The sequence below is a fragment of the Anolis sagrei genome, chromosome X (genome assembly GCF_037176765.1).
Source record: "Anolis sagrei isolate rAnoSag1 chromosome X, rAnoSag1.mat, whole genome shotgun sequence".
NCBI classification, from domain to species: domain Eukaryota; kingdom Metazoa; phylum Chordata; class Lepidosauria; order Squamata; family Dactyloidae; genus Anolis; species Anolis sagrei.
The window spans coordinates 85,077,787-85,096,257 of NC_090034.1; the positions used below are offsets into that span (position 1 = coordinate 85,077,787).

Genomic DNA, 18,471 nt, shown 5'->3' on the forward strand with positions numbered 1-18,471 from the left:
TCACACAGTCCTAGACACTTGGGAAGTATCCGTGTGATTGAATGCAAAAGCCAGCATTGTGATCTTGTTTGCTGTGTACCAATCTTGTTGTGTATCAAATAATAACAATAATAATAATAATCATCATCATCATCATCATACGTAAAGGTAAAAGTTTTCCCCTGACATTAAGTACAGCCGTGTCCAATTCTGGAAGTTGGTGCTCTCCTCCATTTCTAAGCCGAAGAACCGGCATTGTCCATAGACACCTCCAAGTTCATGTGGCCAACGTGAGTGCATGGAGTGCCATTACTTTCCCGCCGGAGCGGTATCTATTGATCTACTCACATTTGCATATTTTCAAACTGCTTGGTTGTCAGAAGCTGGGGCTAATAGTGGGAACTCATGCCTCTCCCCAGATTCAAACTTGCGACTTTTCGGTCAGCAAGTTCAACCACTCTGCAGTTTAACCTACTGTGCCACCAGGGGCATTATTATTATTATTTAAAAAATCACAGTCCTAGATGCTTGGGAATTGTTCAACTTGTGATTTTTAGATATGAAATTCAGCATATATATCTCGTTTGCTGTGTCATACTGTGTTTTTGTGTCAGAATAATAATAATAATAATAATAATAATAATTTATTTATTTATTTTATTTACTTTATTTGTATACCACTCTTCTCAGCCCTTAGGCGACTCAGAGCAGTTTACAACAGTTTAGATATCAAAATCATTAAGCATTTAAAAGCAATAGCATCACAAGTCATTAAACATCAGCATCAATACATCAATACATCAATATAACATCAATATAACAAATCCATCAGGTCTAATCAATGAAATCAGAATCCAAACTCGTTATCCATTATTCCGTGTTCCGATAATCAGTCAATCAATCACACTGCTTAGTCGAATGCCTGTTCAAACAGCACAGCGTCCTAAATGCTTGGGAAGTGTTCGACTTGTGATTTTGTGATACGAAATCCAACATATATATCTCGTTTGCTGTGTCATACTGTGTTTTTGTGTCAGTAAAATATATTATTATTATTAATAATAATAATACATGGTTGGGAGCTGTTTTGGGTGTCTTCTTTTAGAGAGATAAAGCTGGATACAAACAACAACAACAACACACATAAACAGGAGACCTTGCCATCGATAGTGAGCTCAATTTCCCCTTTGCCACTCCCATGTGGACACTGACCTCTATTCCACAGGATGATGGGGGCTGCAGTCCGTGATCTGGGAAGAAGCCAGGAATGCTCCCTGGATTCCCTTTCTGGTCCTGAAATTCCCCTCAATGGCCTTCCAGGGATCTGCTTGGATTTCTTGCAATCTCAATCCTGTTGCAGAAACGGTGTCTGGATGTTGTCCTGACAGCCAAGTGAGACCCACCTGACCCTTGTCCAGAGAGAGATCCCTTCCAGCCGAAAGAAATGCCAACAATGTGATGGCTCAGCAGGGATGAGCTTTGGGTCAGGAAGCTCCCTCTCCCAGCGAAAAGGCACCCAGATGGAGGGAGTCAGATCAGAATCAGGGAGGCCCCTCTCCCTTTGTTATTTGGAGGGACTGAATGGCCTCATGGGGCCCCAGCAGCACCCTCCACAGCCGCCAGACTAATCTCCACGACAAGGGGCTTATAATAATAACACTATGTAAAACAATTTTTGTTCTTGGGTTATAGATGTCATTTCCTAATGGGTTCTATCATAAATACATGGGATTTTTTTTATTAAACTGCAAAGAGTTTTGTTCCTGTGGGAGGGAGATCTTACGTCACATTTTGCTATAGTTTTCCAATGAATATTTCATCACAGAGTCTCCACCAATTCAACCTAGTTTGCAGCAGGCACAAAAACAAAGTTTACTGGAGTAGAACAACTACTTTCAAAGTAAGGACTGCACAATTACCATCTGTCAGCTGGCCACCCTACGGGAAATAACACTTCCCGTAGGGTGTGTTATTTAGGGTTATTTCCCCCACGGGAAATAACACTTTCAAATAACCTTCTCTCTCTCCTGAGGAATCTGTACAAAGACCAAGTAGCAACAGTAAGAACTGACCACGGAACAACAGACTGGTTCAGGATTGGGAAAGGCGTACGGCAAGGCTGCATCCTCTCACCCAACCTTTTTAAGGTGTATGCAGAACACATCATGCGATGTGCGGGGCTGGATGAATGCAAAGCTGGGGTGAAAATTGCTGGAAGAAACATTAACAACCTCAGATATGCAGATGACACCACTCTGATGGCCGAAAGCGAGGAGGAGCTGAGGAGCCTTCTAATCAAAGTGAAAGAAGAAAGCGCAAAAGCTGGGTTGCAGCTAAACATAAAAAAAAAAACCAAGATTATGGCAACAAGAATGATTGACAACTGGAAAATAGAGGGAGAAAATGTGAAGACTGTGACAGACTTTGTATTTCTAGGTGCAAAGATTACTGCAGATGCAGACTGTGGCCAGGAAATCAGAAGACGCTTACTTCTTGGGAGGAGAGCAATGTCCAGTCTCGACAAAATAGTAAAGAGTAGAGACATCAGACTGGCAACAAAGATCCGCCTAGTCAAAGCCATGGTATTCCCTGTAGTCACCTACGGATGTGAGAGCTGGACCTTAGGGAAGGCTGAGCGAAGGAAGATCGATGCTTTTGAGCTGTGGTGTTGGAGGAAAGTTCTGAGAGTGCCTTGGACTGCGAGAAGATCCAACCAGTCCATCCTCCAGGAAATAAAGCCCGACTGCTCACTGGAGGGAAGGATACTAGAGACAATGTTGAAGTACTTTGGCCACATCATGAGGAGACAGCAAAGCCTAGAGAAGACAATTATGCTGGGGAAAGTGGAAGGTAAAAGGAAGAGGGGCCGACCAAGCGCAAGATGGATGGATGGCATCCTTGAAGTGACTGGACTGACCTTGAAGGAGCTGGGGGTGGTGACGGCCGACAGGGAGCTCTGGCGTGGGCTGGTACATGAGGTCACAAAGAGTCGGAGACGGCTGAACGAATGAACAACAACATATTCTACTCACATGCACCGGATAGCATAAGTATCAAGGTGTAGCTTAGCTTTTAACCAAAATGATTGGTGTGTTGTTGCATTTGAAACGAACTAGCCCAGCCTAACACTTTCAAAAAGGAAAAAGAACTTTTTGTTCGAATTTTGCTATCGTTACTATCTATATATAATTAAAATGTAATGTCCCTTTGTGAGATCAATATAACTCAAAAACCAGATCATGAATCGACATGAAATTTGGCCACAAGACACCTACAAACCCAAGGAGTGACCATCACTCAAAAAATTGATTTGTCATTTGGGAGTTGTAGGTAAAGGTAGTCCCCTGACATTAAGTCCAGTCATGTCTGACTCGGGTGTGGTGCTCATCTCCATTTCTAAGCCGAAGAGCCAGCGTTGTCCGTAGACACCTCCAAGGTCATGTGGCCAGCATGACTGCATGGAGCGCTGTTACCTTCCCGCCGGAGCGGTACCTATTGATCTATTCACATTTGCATGTTTTCGAACTGCTAGGTTGGCAGAAGCTAGGGCTGACAGCGGAAGCTCACGCCTCTCCCCGGAATCGAACCTGTGACCTTTCGATCAACAAGCTCAGCAGCTCAGTGCTTTAACCCACTGCGCCACTGAGGGCTCCTGGATTGTAGTTGCTGGGAGTTGTAGTTGCTGGGATTTATAGTTTACTTACAATCAAAGAGCATTCTGAACTCCACCAATGATGGAATTGAACCAAATGTGGCACACAGGACTCCCATGACCAACAGAAGGGTTTAGTGGGCATTAACCTTGAGTTTTGGAGTTGTAGTTCACCTACATCCAGAGAGCACTTTGGACTCAAACAATGATGGATCTGGACCAAACTTGGCACGAATATTCCATATGACCAAATATGAACACAGATTGAGTTTGGGTGGAAATAGACCATGACATTTGGGAGTCATAGTTACTGGGATTTATAGTTCACCTACAATAAAAGAGCATGCTGAACTCCCCCAACGACAGAATTGGGGCAAACTTCCTACACAGAACCCCCATACTCAAGGCCATCCAGTCCAAGTCCCTTCACCAGGGCAAGAAAACGTAATCAAAGCCCTCCTGACAAAGTGCCATCCAGGCATAGAAATAGATAGATATGATTCACATACACAGAGATATAGTATCATAGATTTGAAAGGGACCCCTAAAAAAGGACAATTATATGTTGCATGTTCCAGAGTAGACAAACCAGACAATCTCCACATCAACACTGACAAAAAACAACAAGAAATAATGTTTTCCCACAAGCATAAAGGCATTGCATATATTAGAAACCAACACTTTCTCATTACTTTATTTTCCAGATCACCAGACTGGGCCACAGCAATGCATGGCAGGGGACAGCTAGTAGAAAATAAACCAAGTTCCTGTAAAGTTATATATCTCTGTATCTTTGTTCAGTTAGTGGTCATCTTGACCAAAAAAAAAAACAAACCATTAAACCAATGGGATGATCCTTGACGTTGACTTATTTTTTGCACATTGATTTAGTGGGTTGACTGAGAATGGAAAGTCCTGCTGCCTGGGAGACCATTGGAGCCTCCTTCTTTGGAAGTTGTAAAACAGAGTCTGGATGGCCATCTGTCGGGAGAGCTTGGATTGGGTTTTCCTGCATGACAGAATGGGGTTGGCCTGGATGGCACTTGCAGTCCCTTCCAACTCTAGGATTCAATCATTATCACCACCATCATACTTGATGGTGATGATGATGGAATTCCTTCTCCAGAGGCTGGATGGCTATCTGTCAGGAGGGCTTGGATTGGGTTTTCCTGCATGGCAGAATGGGACTGGTCTGAATGACACTTGCAGTCTCTTCCAACTCTAGGATTCAGTTATCATCACCATCATAATCTTTGATTATGATAATGATGGAATTCGTTCTCCAGAGGTTTTAAAGCAGAGGCTGGATGGCCATCTGCCGGGAAAGCTTTGATTGGGTTTTCCTAAATAGCAGAATGGGGTTGGCCTGAATGGCCCTTACAATCTCTTCCAACTCTAGGATTCAGTCATCATCACCATCACAATCTTTGATTATGATAATGATGGAATTCGTTCTCCAGAGGTTTTAAAGCAGAGGCTGGATGGCCATCTGTCGGGAGAGCTTTGATTGGGTTTTCCTAAATAGCAGAATGGGGTTGGCCTGAATGGCACTTACAATCTCTTCCAACTCTAGGATTCAGTCGTCATCACCATCATCATCTTTGATTATGATAATGGAATTCCTACTCCAGAAGTTTTAAAGCAGAGGCTGTATGACCATCTGTTGGGAGAGCTTGGATTGGGTTTTGCTGCATGGCAGAATAGGGTTGATGTGGATGGCCCTTGTAGTCTTTTCTAACTGATCATCATCATCATCATAATCATCATCATCATCATCATCATATTTGTTCCTGTGGAAAAATCAGAGAAGGAACTCCCACCATCATCATGTTTGATGATGTTGATGGGAGTTTCTTCTCTTGATTTTTTTCCCCAGGAACAAAAATTGTGTAATATAGGGCAACCTATATTACATATATATTAAATTGTCTATATTAAAATGTATATATATATAAAATAATATATAATATATATATATAATATATATATATAATATATATATAATATATTATATTATATATAAAAGTCTATATTAAATTGTGTAATATAGGGAGCCTTCTAATCAAGGTGAAAGAAGAAAGCGCAAAAGCCGGGTTGCAGCTAAACGTCAAAAAAACCAAGATTATGGCAACAAGAATTATTGACAACTGGAAAATAGAGGGAGAAACCGTGGAGGCCGTGACAGACTTTGTATTTCTAGGTGCAAAGATTACTGCAGATGCAGACTGTGGCCAGGAAATCAGAAGACGCTTACTTCTTGGGAGGAGAGCAATGTCCAGTCTCGACAAAATAGTAAAGAGTAGAGACATCAGACTGGCAACAAAGATCCGCCTAGTCAAAGCCATGGTATTCCCTGTAGTAACCTACGGATGTGAGAGCTGGACCTTAGGGAAGGCTGAGCGAAGGAAGATAGATGCTTTTGAGCTGTGGTGTTGGAGGAAAGTTCTGAGAGTGCCTTGGACTGCGAGAAGATCCAACCATTCCATCCTCCAGGAAATAAAGCCCGACTGCTCACTGGAGGGAAAGATACTAGAGACAAAGTTGAAGTACTTTGGCCACATCATGAGGAGACAGGAAAGCCTAGAGAAGACAATTATGCTGGGGAAAGTGGAAGGCAAAAGGAAGAGGGGCCGACCAAGGGCAAGATGGATGGATGGCATCCTTGAAGTGACTGGACTGGACTGACCTTGAGGGAGCTGGGGGTGGTGACGGCCGACAGGGAGCTCTGGCGTGGGCTGGTCCATGAGGTCACGAAGAGTCGGAGACGACTGAACGAATGAACAACAACAACATAGGGCAATACTCCATGTCTTCGTGCTGTCTGGCCCAGGTCTTTGTTTACCAAGAGGGCTGCAAGGATCCTGGCAATGGCCTTCAGAGGTAGAGAGAGAAGGGACGATGGGCTCTTTTTCCACAAAAATGGGTGCCCATCATGTCTGTTTTCATGGCCCTCTTTGCTGTATGGGAAGGTACATACAAATCTATATAAATAAAAATGTAATGTTTGTTTGTGGGATTAACATAACTCAAAAACCACTGGATGAATTGACATGAAATCTGGACACAACACATCTATCAGGCCAACAAGTGACCATCACTCACAAAAACACCGAAAAACACAACAGAAGGGACTTAAAAGACCAACAAGGCAAAAAGACACTACAGCACATGTGCAAAAACAACTCCCCCAGCAAACAAAACACACAATAGCATATACACACTATCTTTCGGAATACAGCTCCCAGCATCCCCTAGACCAGGCCCTTTAGGAGAGGAGGATGATCCAAATGCGCTGCTTCCAAGATTCAAACTTTTTTCTCCTTGGATTTCTTTGAGAGCATCCCAATCCCTGCAGATTTCCAATTTCCTATTCCTGGACTGCAACTCCCAACAATCCTCCAGATAGATAAGATAGATAGATAGATAGATAGATAGATAGATAGATAGATAGATAATAGATAGATAGATAGATAGATAGATAGATAGATAGGTAGATAGGTAGACTGATCAGGAGGACTGCTGGGAGTTGCAGTCTAAGAATAGGTAGAGAAGGAAGAAAGGGGAGAAAGAAGAAGGGAAAGAAAAGAGAAGGAAGGGAAGAGGAAGAGAAGGAAGGAAGGAAGGAAGGAAGGAAGGAGAGAAAGAGGAAGGAAAGGCTGGTTACAGTAACTCGTGGCGGGTATAGCTAGTGATATATATCTAGAGAGGGGGAGGGAGGGAGATAGGTAGCAAATAAATTTTAGAAAGAAAAACAAACAATATATCTATATGATAGTAGATACAGATAAATGATAGATGATAAAAAGCAAGATATAGGGGTAACTAGATGATGAGATGGATAGACAATATAGATACACAACATAAGTATCTATATTATATATAATATTTTGTGTCAGGAATGACTTGAGAAACGACAAGTTGCTTCTGGTGTGAGAGAATTGGCCATCTGCAAGGATGCTGACTAGGGGACACCCAAATGTTTGATGTTTTACCATCCTTGTGGGAGGTTTCTCTCATGTCCCCGCATGGGGAGCTGGAGCTGAAAGAAGGAGCTCAGCCAGCTTGGTCAACAGTCCTGCCAGCACAAGGGTTCAACCCATTGTGCCACTGGGGGCTCCTATATAGGGGGGAAAAATCTGTATCTGGTTTGAAAGTGTTCTTTCCTGTTTAATTCTGTGGTCCTTATTTTGAAAGTAGTTGTCATGCTCCAGAAACATGGGTTTTGTGGCTGTCACAAACTATGCTGAACTGGTTGAGAGTCGGTATTAATTGAAAAACTGGGGCAAAATGTGCTGAGGGTGTCCCTTCCGCAAAGACAAAAGTTTTTGCAGTTTACTAAACTTCTGCCATATTTTTATGATAGAACTTATTAGGAAATGACATTTATAACCCAGGAACAAAAATCATGTTACGTAGTGCTATAGATAAACTAGGCAGAAAATAGATAGATAGATAGATAGATAGATAGATAGATAGATAGATAGATAGATAGTTGGATGAATAGATGATACACATACACAATAGATGGATAGTAGACAGATCGCAGATAAGTAGATGTTAGATAGACCAGAGAGATAAGTAGATGGCTGGGCGATTATAACTTATGACATTGTTGATTTATATCCCACCTTTTCCCCAGAGACAGGATTCAAGCAGCTTGCAACATACTCAAAAGCAACCTGGGTTCACAAAAATGTAAGTGCAGATATAGATGTAATTGAAGGACAAATAAACCACTGATGAAGGTGAAAGTCCTGAAAGCCCCAAACACTGCAGAGAGCAGAAGGGGAGATCTATAAGGCTCTCAAAGGGCACAAGGTATCGGGAGTTGTAGTTCAGCAAAGTACCTTCCCTAAAGTGTGGCTGAGCATTGGATTGGAGCATCAGCGCCCCCTGGTGCTCAACGGTGCCATTTGCGGACATCCGTTGTACTCCTTTTTGGGGAGGAGGATTCTCCAAAGGATCTTGGGAAGCCCCCAATATTCATATTCCTGGGCATGAGGACTAGAAACCTCCCTATTAAATACAGGGAAACACATGAGACACAGATCCCTTTGACACAGGACAAGCGAACCCCAGAACCCGGAACCCCCCCCCCCCAATTGCAGAGAGAGACGTCCGACTCTGTTCCTACGTTACGAAACTTTTATTGCTGACATGCAGGAATAGTTGGATGTAATACAAAAATAGGTCTCTATACAAATTCTCTTTGCAATTTTTTTTTACAACAGGATCTTTGTCTCGGCCTGCAGTCTCCCCAAAAACCAAGACGCTTGTCCCTTGAACCGCCCCATTTCCTTTCCGCCTCCTCCCAATTCTTCGCAACAGACGGGACTGGAACACACACTTTGCCAGTGGCGTATTGCTATCTGGATTCGAAAGCAGGGGTGAAAATACGGAGAAAGGTAACGGAGGATCCTCTTGTTTCCTTGAAGGAGTGGAGAAAAGCTTGAGCCCTGAAGAAGACGGCTCTTTGGTGAGGAAACCAGAGGAAACATGTCATTCTTCCTGGGGATATATTTAGGCAGGAAGCTCCGCTCGGCTTCCTGCTGGCCATCTCCCACTTCCATTCAAATGGAAAGAAAAGCCATGGAACAAAAGCAGCCAAACCCTGGCGTCCGAGAGAAGGCACCTGGAAGCCTCTGCTTTGAAGGGAGGTCATTGAACAGAGCTGTTTTTCTGCTCCTGTTCTTGTACATGGATCAAAACTTTGGGGCCCAACAGAAGGCATCGCTTCGTGGTCAGACCGCAGATGTGTCCAATTCATGGGGTTGCTTTCAGGGGATGCTCCCATGGCCAACGACAAACGCAGCCATTAACTTCTGGGGTGATGGAAATGTTCCCCTCTCTGCTCAATGGGTTCTTTCTATCCCTGTCGCCCCGAAAGATGGGCCCTGAGGAAGCAAGATCAAGGGGACCTCCAACTTCTAGCCCCTTGGAGATGGCTTAAGGGGGGCCCATAGCAAACGCCCCACTGTCTCGACCTCACGCCTTTCCAGGAGTCTTTCCAATCCGTCGGTCCAGGTTCTTCCTGGGAAGCCAAGTAGTCGAGGATGCGGCTTGAGAAGGACCATCCGAGGATGATCATTGATGGAGAAGGCCATGAGATCACATGGAAGGCCAGAAACAGTGGCTAAGAGACACAGCAGATCTTCCATCCCACTTTCTTCCTGGCCTGATGTTTCCCAAGTTAAGATGATGCAAGTTCCATGGACGCTTTTAAGAATTGTTTGTACATTGGCCACAAGAAAGATACAGGTGTTTGAAATCCCAGAATCCTTCTATTGTCTCCTATTAAAAACTTCTCAGATGGAGCCAAGGTTTGAGGAGCTGAACCCTGTGCAAGAACGTCAACCAGGCCCCAAATGCATACCTTTCAAGGCAGGATCCAACAGCTCCGTCTTGAGACTTCACCTCAATGTTCTTGGCCAAGAGAAAGAGAAACCCAAACCTGTCCTGGTCCAATCGCTGGGGAGTAATGGAGGGCAAGAGAATTGGCTGGGAGAAGAGGATCCCCAGAAAGGGCCGCTTGAGCGTCGGCTTTGTCTGGCAAGAGAGGCATCCAGTTTGCGGAACGTGGCTCAGAAAGGATCCTTCGCCCGAAGTGCTGTTTCTGGACCGTGGCAAGACAATGCAGGGAGGAGTGTCCAAAGGCCCCACAAGAAGCCCCCCTGAACCTGAACCAGTGGCAACAGGGAGGTTACATTGGGAAAGAAGGGCAAGCTCAGGATCGGAAGGGAGAGGGCAAGGGCAAAATACCCTTCACATTAATTATCTTTTCAGTCGAACTGCTGTACAGCAAGACAGACATCAACACAAAGTACGCAGCGCTACCACATCTCTTGCGAACGATCGACTGCAAACAAAACAGAAATCCAAAACAATGAAGTGATTGGAATTGAAGAGAAAGAAAACCCTCCCAAAAATCAAAGAGGAAAAAAAAAGCTACATTTCAAACTCTTCCCGCATCTCACTGCAATAAGCTCAATATAGCGAAGACGATTCCATTCGTCCGAGTCTCCGGTTGCACTAGGACTTCGTGCAAACGATATCAAAACTAGGCGTTAAATTAAAATGGGAACCAACAGAGGAAGGCTTTTGGGGGGGGGGGGGGAGGAAAAAGTGTATTGAATGGGTTTGAGAAACAGACTTTTGCGAAACCCAGAGGTTTAAAGTGGGGAGAAGGGGAAGCTTATTCAAACCGTAGGGGAGCCAAACACAGGCTTTGCGTGTGTGCGCCTGCCGGTCAACCCTTGGTGTCATCTGGAGGCGGCTTCTTGGGGACAAAAAACATTTCCGCCCAAAGTGCTGGGTGTCCCAGTCCAGAGAACAGTGTGGTTAAAAAAAACGACAGAGAGGTAGATTTCGGAGTCAGGATGAAGAAGAGTGGGCTGGCCGTCTGAAGGGAGAGTGAAGAGTCCGACACCGGCCATTGTTCCTTCCCAGCCTCAGAGAACGGCCTCTCCTCGTGCGCGGGCCGCAGGGGTCTCGGCTGCAGGGAAGGCCGGCTACATTCTCAGGGGTCCCGGGAGGCAATCAGGCGGATGGGGGGCTGCCGGTGTCGTCTTCCACTGAGAGCTACTTCCGGAGGTAGCGCTGGGCTAGGATGGCGGCATCCAGGGGGTTCATGGGCTGCGCGTCATGCCCCAAGCGCCGGACCGGAGGCACGTTCCCAAACTGCCGCTGCTTCTGGAGGAAGAAGCCCTTGGCCTCGTGCAGAGTGCTCTTTTCCTCTGCCAGGAGCAGCTGCTGCCGCATGTAGTTCTCAAACTCGTACTGAGAGCAGTCCTCCACCACTTTAGCCTGGGGAAAAAGAAGGGGAGCCTCAGAGACAGACCAAGAAGAGCCAGGGTTGGATCCAGATTCTCCTCCCTCCCTCCCTCCCTGTCTCATGGAGTTTCCTTCTGGGACAACAACTCCCAGAATCCCCTGGATATCAACCTTAGCGACACTTTTCTCTCAGAACTTGAAGCACATTTGAAGACCTATCTCTTCCAACAGGATGATCGAGTCAGTTTTAGTTATGAATTTTGAAATAGCATTCCATGTTTATTGTGTTGTAATTGTTGTCTCAGGCGTTTTAGAATGTACATGTTTTAATATATGCTTCTTCTTTTTTAATCTTAATTTCTTTTTTATTATTTTAATTTATTTGGATTTAAGCGTTTATTTATAGACATTTACTTACTGCCTTTCATCATCATCATCATTTAATAACTTATTAATTGCCCTCCATGATTTATAACAATAACACAAAATACAAGAAAGAAAAATGATACTGAAGAAGCAGACAAAAAATAGCATAATTAACAAATTAAACCCATAGAAAACATGGCAAAATAGATATTCTCTTTACTGCTCACATAAGAAAAAACCACAAGAAGGTATTAACTATGGTGAGCGCTACAATGATTGAAAGCAAAGGTGGTCACATTGCAAAACCCAAGGAATTGTTATGCTGTATTGGATCTGAGTTAGAATCCCTGCATATTTTTCATTTAAGGATAAAATCTACCTTGAGAAGAGAAAGAGAATTACAATTCAAAGTGCTGGTGTTGACCTATAAATCCCTAAACGGCTCTGGCCCTATTATCTGTCCGAACGGATTCTCCCCTATGAACCATCAAGGTTGTTAAGATTTTCTGGAGGGGCCCTGCTCTTGGTCCCACCGCCTTCGCAATCGTGTTTGGTGGGGACGAGGGACAGGGCCTTTTCGGTGGTGACCCCTCGGCTTTGGAACTCCCTCCCGATGGAGATTAGATCTGCCTCTTCCCTCCTGATGTTTAGAAAGTAGGTAAAAACATGGCTTTGGGATACTGCATTTGCAGAATGATGACGGAGTCAATAGCTGCTGACCTTTCTGGCGGATGGCGATGAATTTGTGATTCATTCTGATGAACTGATTTTTGCTGTAATTTGTATGAATTGTATTTTAATGTATTTTATATTGATGATTTATAATGCTTTTCTTATTCCATTGAATCTTATGTTGTTAGCCGGCCTGAGTCCCTCCTCGGAGGTCGAGAAGACCGGGTTATAAAAACTCTAAATAATAAATAAATAAATTTGAACATATGCATGTTCAAAATGTTAGTTTTCATGTTGGAGGATGCCTGCTTCAACCTTTATATCTCATCAGGGAATTAACCTGTCTGCTTTTCATAATGATAATAATAACTATGATCATCATCATCATCATCATTTAATAACTTATTAATTGTCCTCCATCCGAGAATGCTCCAGGCGATTTACAGCTAAATTACAAAAGATAAAATACATACATACAAAAATTAAAAATCAACAGAGATCGAATGCTCTAGTAAAAAGCCAGGTCTTAAGTGCGAGAGTAAAAGGCCCTAAGTCACACATGACTCTCATGTAGGGCGGCAAGGAATTCCACAAGGCAGGGGCAGAAATAGAAAAGGCCCTGCGCCTGGTCCTTTCCAAGTGCACTTCTCTAGGACCCGGTATATGGAGTAAGTCACGTTGGGCTGGTCGTTGCGACCTCCAATGATGGGAGAAGGAGAGGCGGTCCCTAAGGTACGATGGACCCTGGCCGTAAAGAGTTTTAAAGGTCAGAACTAGCATCTTATACAGGCCACGGTACTCAGTTGGAAGCCAATGTAAATGTTGCAGCACTGGTGTTATATGGCATTTCATGGGCGTTCTTGTGAGTAATCTGGCTGCCGCATTCTGGACAATACGAAGCTTTCGGGTCGTAGACATCGGAAGGCCCACATACAGGCCAAACTTGGCCCACATGATGATGATGATGAATCTAGGCTGTGATGGTTGCCTTTTAACTATATTTTATAGATTTATCTATGTTCGAAGCCGCGAGTCGGAGTGAGAGCTCCCAACTGTCAGTCCTAGCTTCTGCCGACCTAGCAGTTCGAAAACATGCAAATGTGAGTAGAACAATAGTTACCTCTCTAGCGGGAAGATAATGGTGCTCCATGCAGTCATGCCAGCCACATGACCGTGGAGGTGTCTACAGACAACGCCGGCTCTTCGGCTTAGAAATGGAGATGAGCACCAAGCCCCAGAGGAGGACATGACTGGACTTAATGTCAGGGGAAATCTTTACCTTTAATTGAAAGGGCCCTATTGGCCCTATGAACCTGCTCATGTTTTGGGGTCTTCTGGGGAAGATAATCTGTCAATCTAGTGAGAGTACAAGAGACAGGGCCTCCTCTGTGCCCCCCCCCCACTTGCTCTTCTTTCTCCCTGTCCTCTGACTGGACTCACCTCATGCGCACTCTCCGGATTGGCCACCTGGTCATCTATGTCGGGCACCACCTGCAAAGGCCCACTCAGCGAAGACAGGGACTGCCTGAGGGAGAAAAGAGCCAGACACGCAAGTCAGAGCTGCCCATCCACAGGCCTGCTTGGTTTGCAGGAAGGGGATTTCTTTATGCAGAACAAGTCCCCGACTGCAAAGACTGCCATCCCTCCAGTATCCTTTTCTCCACGCCATCTATATAAATAAAAATGTAATGTTCGTTTGTGTGATTAGCATAACTCAAAAACCACTGGATGAATTGCCACCAAATTTGGCCACAAGCCACCTACTAACCCAAGGAGTGACCATCACTATATAAAAAACACAATTTTGTCATTAGGGAGTTGTCGTTGCTGGGATTTATAGTTCACTTACAATTCAAGACCATTCTGAACTCCACCAATGATGGAATTGAAATAAACTTAGTACATAGGACTCCCAGAAGCAGAAAACACTAGAAAGGTTTGGTGGGCATTGACCTTGAGCTTGGGAGTTGTAGTTCACCTACATCCAGAGAGCACTGTGGACTCAAATCAATGAAGGATCTAGACCAAACTTGGTATGAATACTCCATATGCACAAATATGAACACAGATGGATTTTGGGGTAATAGACCTTGACATTTGGGTGTTGTAGTTACTGGGATTTATAGTTCATTTACAATAAAAGAGCATTTTGAACCCCACCAACGACAGAATTGGGGAAAACTTCCCATACAGAACCCCCATGATCAACAGAAAACATTTAAGGCCATCCAGTCCGACTCCCTTCATCAAGGCAAGAAAACATAATCAAAGCCCTCCTGACAAAGAGCCATACAGCCAGAGATAGATAGATATGATTCACACACACATATAGTATTATAGATTTGAAAGGGACCCCCCCAAAGAAGGACAATTATATGTTGCATGTTCCAGAGTAGGCAAACTGGACAATTTCCACATCAACACTGACAAAGAAACAGCAAGAAATACTGTTTACCCACAAGCATAAAAATTAGAATATATTAGAATATATAAAGCATATATTAGAAACCATCACTTTCTCATTACTTTATTTTCCAGATCACCAGACAGCACCACAGCAACGCATGGCAGGGGATGGCTAGTTTTCTATATAAACATATTCAAATTGTTATTTCCATTTCTGCTCCTGAACAACCTGCTTGCTCCCAGAGACCATTCTCTATGACTAAGTTAAGTTCTATTGCCAGGGTCTGCCATGTTCTGTCGATTCATGCTGTTATAGCCTCAAGGAGAGGCACACACAGAAGAAATAATAATAATAACAATACTATGTAGAAGAATTTGAAAAAAAAATCGGTTCCTGGTTTAAAAGTGTTATTTCCTGTTTAATTGTGTGGTCCTGACTTTGAAACTAGTTGTTCTACTCCACAAACTTGATTTTTGTGGCTGCCACAAATTATGTTGAATTGGTTAAGACTCAATGGGATATTCATTGAAAAACCATGGTTTGGTCCCATCCAAAAAGACAACGTTTCTGCAGTTTAATAAACTTTCCCCATGTTTTTATGAGAGAACCAATGAGGAAGTGACCGTTATAACACAGGAAAAATATTGTGTTACAAAGTGTAATAATATCATATTTGTTGTCGAAGGCTTTCATGACCAGAATCACTGGGTTGTTGTGACTTTTCCGGGCTGTATAGCCATGTTCCAGAAGCATTTTCTCCTGACATTTTGCTCACGTGTATAGTAGGCCTCCTCAGAGATTGTGAGGTCTTTTGGAAACTAGGCAAGTTATGTTTATATATCTGTGGAATGGGTGGGAGAAAGAACTCTTGTCTGCTTGGGGAAAGTGTGAATGTTGCAATTGGCCACCTTGATTAGCATTTAATAATAATAATAATAATAATAAACTTTATTTATACCCCGCCACCATCTCCCTCAGCGGGAACTTGAAGCGGCTTACATGGGGCCAAGCCCGAATAACAAGTTAAAATACAAAGAAAATAAAAAAATAAAAAAATAATGTCCTTACAGATTCAAAGCCTGGCTGATTGCTGCCCAGGGCAGCAAACAAAGGAACTCTTTCAAACAAAGGATCCCCCCAGATAGAAATCAGCCAGGCTTTGAAGCTGTAATGCCATTCAATGCTAATCAAGGCAACCAATTGCAACACTCACACTTGCCTCAAGCAGACAAAAGTTCTTTCTCCTACTCTGGACGTTCCACAGATATATAAACCTCCCTTGCCTAGTTCCAACTGACCCCTCAAGCTCTGAGGATGCCTCTCATAGATGTGGGTGAACCGGCAGGAGAGAATGCTTCTGGAACATGACAATACAGCTCAGAAAACTCACAGCAACCCAGTAATATCATATTGTTGCATCATAATTTATGGATAACGTCTAGTTTGATATAGAAAGTCATGTTGTTCACCACGAGTTGCACTGCTATGCACTTTAAAATCAATTGCTAATGGGAACATAAGGGTATTCTAGAAGTTGCCAGCTGAATGATTAATGGGTTACCTTCTGATAACAGACAAGAGGAGGGGTGGATTAGTTGGGGGCATCATCTGCCTCCTCAAAGCCCCCCAAACTCACCAGGAAGCAATGATGGAGCTGAGGGAGTCCAGGACTTCCGAGGCAGTCAGGCGCTGCTGTGGGTCCAGGACCAACAGCTTCCGGATCAAGCAGACAGTGTTGTCCGATACTCGGCCGTCTCTGCAAGGAAAAAGAAGGTTCAGTGGGGCCAAGGACCCTCCCTCCCTCTCTCCTCACGAGGGGACCCACTGTCCCATGCCCTTCCCCAAGAGTGCCTTGTGGCCTGCAGTCTCCAGCAGTCCTAGGCAGTACACCCCAGGGAGGATGCTGGGAGATGCACCTAGCCACATTGGAGGGGCTGCATGAACCCCTATTCTCCTTGGAATGGACACTAATGATCATAACCTCATCATGGTGGTTGTTGGTGTGGTTGGAATTAGGACAATGGGTTTATCCAGCATATTGAGAACACAGAAATGCAGGACCACACCAACAACCACCATGTCAGACTACACAGAGAAGCCATTGAAATCCACAAGCATGTGGACAATTTCAACAGAAAGGAAGAGACCATGAAAATGAACAAAATCTGACTACCAGTATTAAAAAACTCTAAAATTACAACAGCAAAACAGCAGAGAGGAAACAACCAGGCACAGCTTAACACCTCTCAACAGGGGATTTTCCCAGGCTCAGCCAGGCCTTCAAATGCTAATGAAGGTGGTCAGTTGAAACATTCACACCTAGCTCCAGCAGAGAAGAGCTCTTTTCCCCACCCCAGCCATTCCACAGATATATAAACCCATTGTCCTAATTCCAACAGACCTCACTACCTCTGAGGATGCTTGCCATAGATGCAGGCGAAATGTCAGAAGAAATGCCTCTAGAACATGGCCCTATAGCCCGAAAAAACCCACAAGAGCCTAATAAAATCTATTATTATTGATTATCAATATCCCCAAAGCACCTTCCATTGTTACTCCTGCCATCTGTATGCCAATTCACTCTTGCCCAGCATTTCATGTTCACCCTGTATCATACTACATATACAGTAATGGTATATATCCACATTTTATTAATGCTCTCCCTCTCTCTATATATAATTATACCTATATGGCACATTTATAATTTCCAAAGACATGCCCAACTATGCCTTTGCAGCATCCATTAGGCAACTGGAGCCCAAGATGCCTAGATTTACCATATATACTTAAGTATAAGCTGGGTTTTCCAGCCCTTTTAAGGCTAAAAAGCCCCCCTTGACTTATACTTGAGTCAAAAGTTATTTATTATTTTACTCTGTTATTATTATTATTTGAAACACAACAAAATGAGTCCACAGCAGACAAGATCACTCTGCTCACTGTTGTATTGGATCACATGTTGGACACTTCCCAAGTGTCTAGGACTGTGTGATGTATCGGCGAATAATGTGTGCAGATCTCAGTAAGGTGGCCTTCTGCAGCAGGCAGATGGTAATTTTGTCAGTGCCGATTGTGTTTAATTGCAGGCCAAGGTCTTTGAGCACTGCATCCAGTGTGCCAATCAGCACTGGGATCACCTTAACAGTCTTGTGCCAGTTACTCTGTTGTTGTTATTATTATTATTACTAATATTTTACTATTATATTATTATTACATGTATTATTTTTCTCTATTTATTATTGTTGTTATTACATTTATTGTTTTACTCTATTATTATTACTACATTCGTTTACTCTATTACTGTTATTACATTTCCATTATTGTACTCTATTATTATTATTTTTATTATATTTATTATTTTACTCTATTATTGGATGGATGTTTATGCACATTTACATTGAAGAAGGTTAGAATAATGTTTTAATTAGAGTTGGACAGTCTTATCTTAAATTACAGTTTGATGTAAATATTCAAAAACATTTAACCTACTGCTGCCTCAATATAATTCTATTGGTATTTATTTTAATTTTGAAATTTACCAGTAGCTGCTGTATTTCCCACCCTTGACTTATACTCAAGTCAATACATTTTCACAGTTTTTTGTGGTAAAATTAGGTGCCTCAGC

At 43.3% G+C, this 18,471-nt stretch overlaps 1 protein-coding gene across 1 annotated transcript in view; it reads right to left on the minus strand.

Moving 5' to 3' along the window:
* Positions 1–8,762: 8,762 nt before the first annotated feature.
* STK40 (serine/threonine kinase 40) overlaps positions 8,763–18,471 on the minus strand; it is a 41,086-nt gene continuing 31,377 nt past the window's right edge. The window contains exons 9-11 of the mRNA XM_060784052.2: positions 16,483–16,602; positions 13,880–13,964; positions 8,763–11,434 (exon numbers count right to left, since the gene is read on the minus strand). Of these exons, the coding sequence (XP_060640035.1) occupies positions 11,210–11,434; positions 13,880–13,964; positions 16,483–16,602 (430 nt within the window). The 3' untranslated portion in view covers positions 8,763–11,209. The remainder of the gene's footprint in view (positions 11,435–13,879; positions 13,965–16,482; positions 16,603–18,471) is intronic.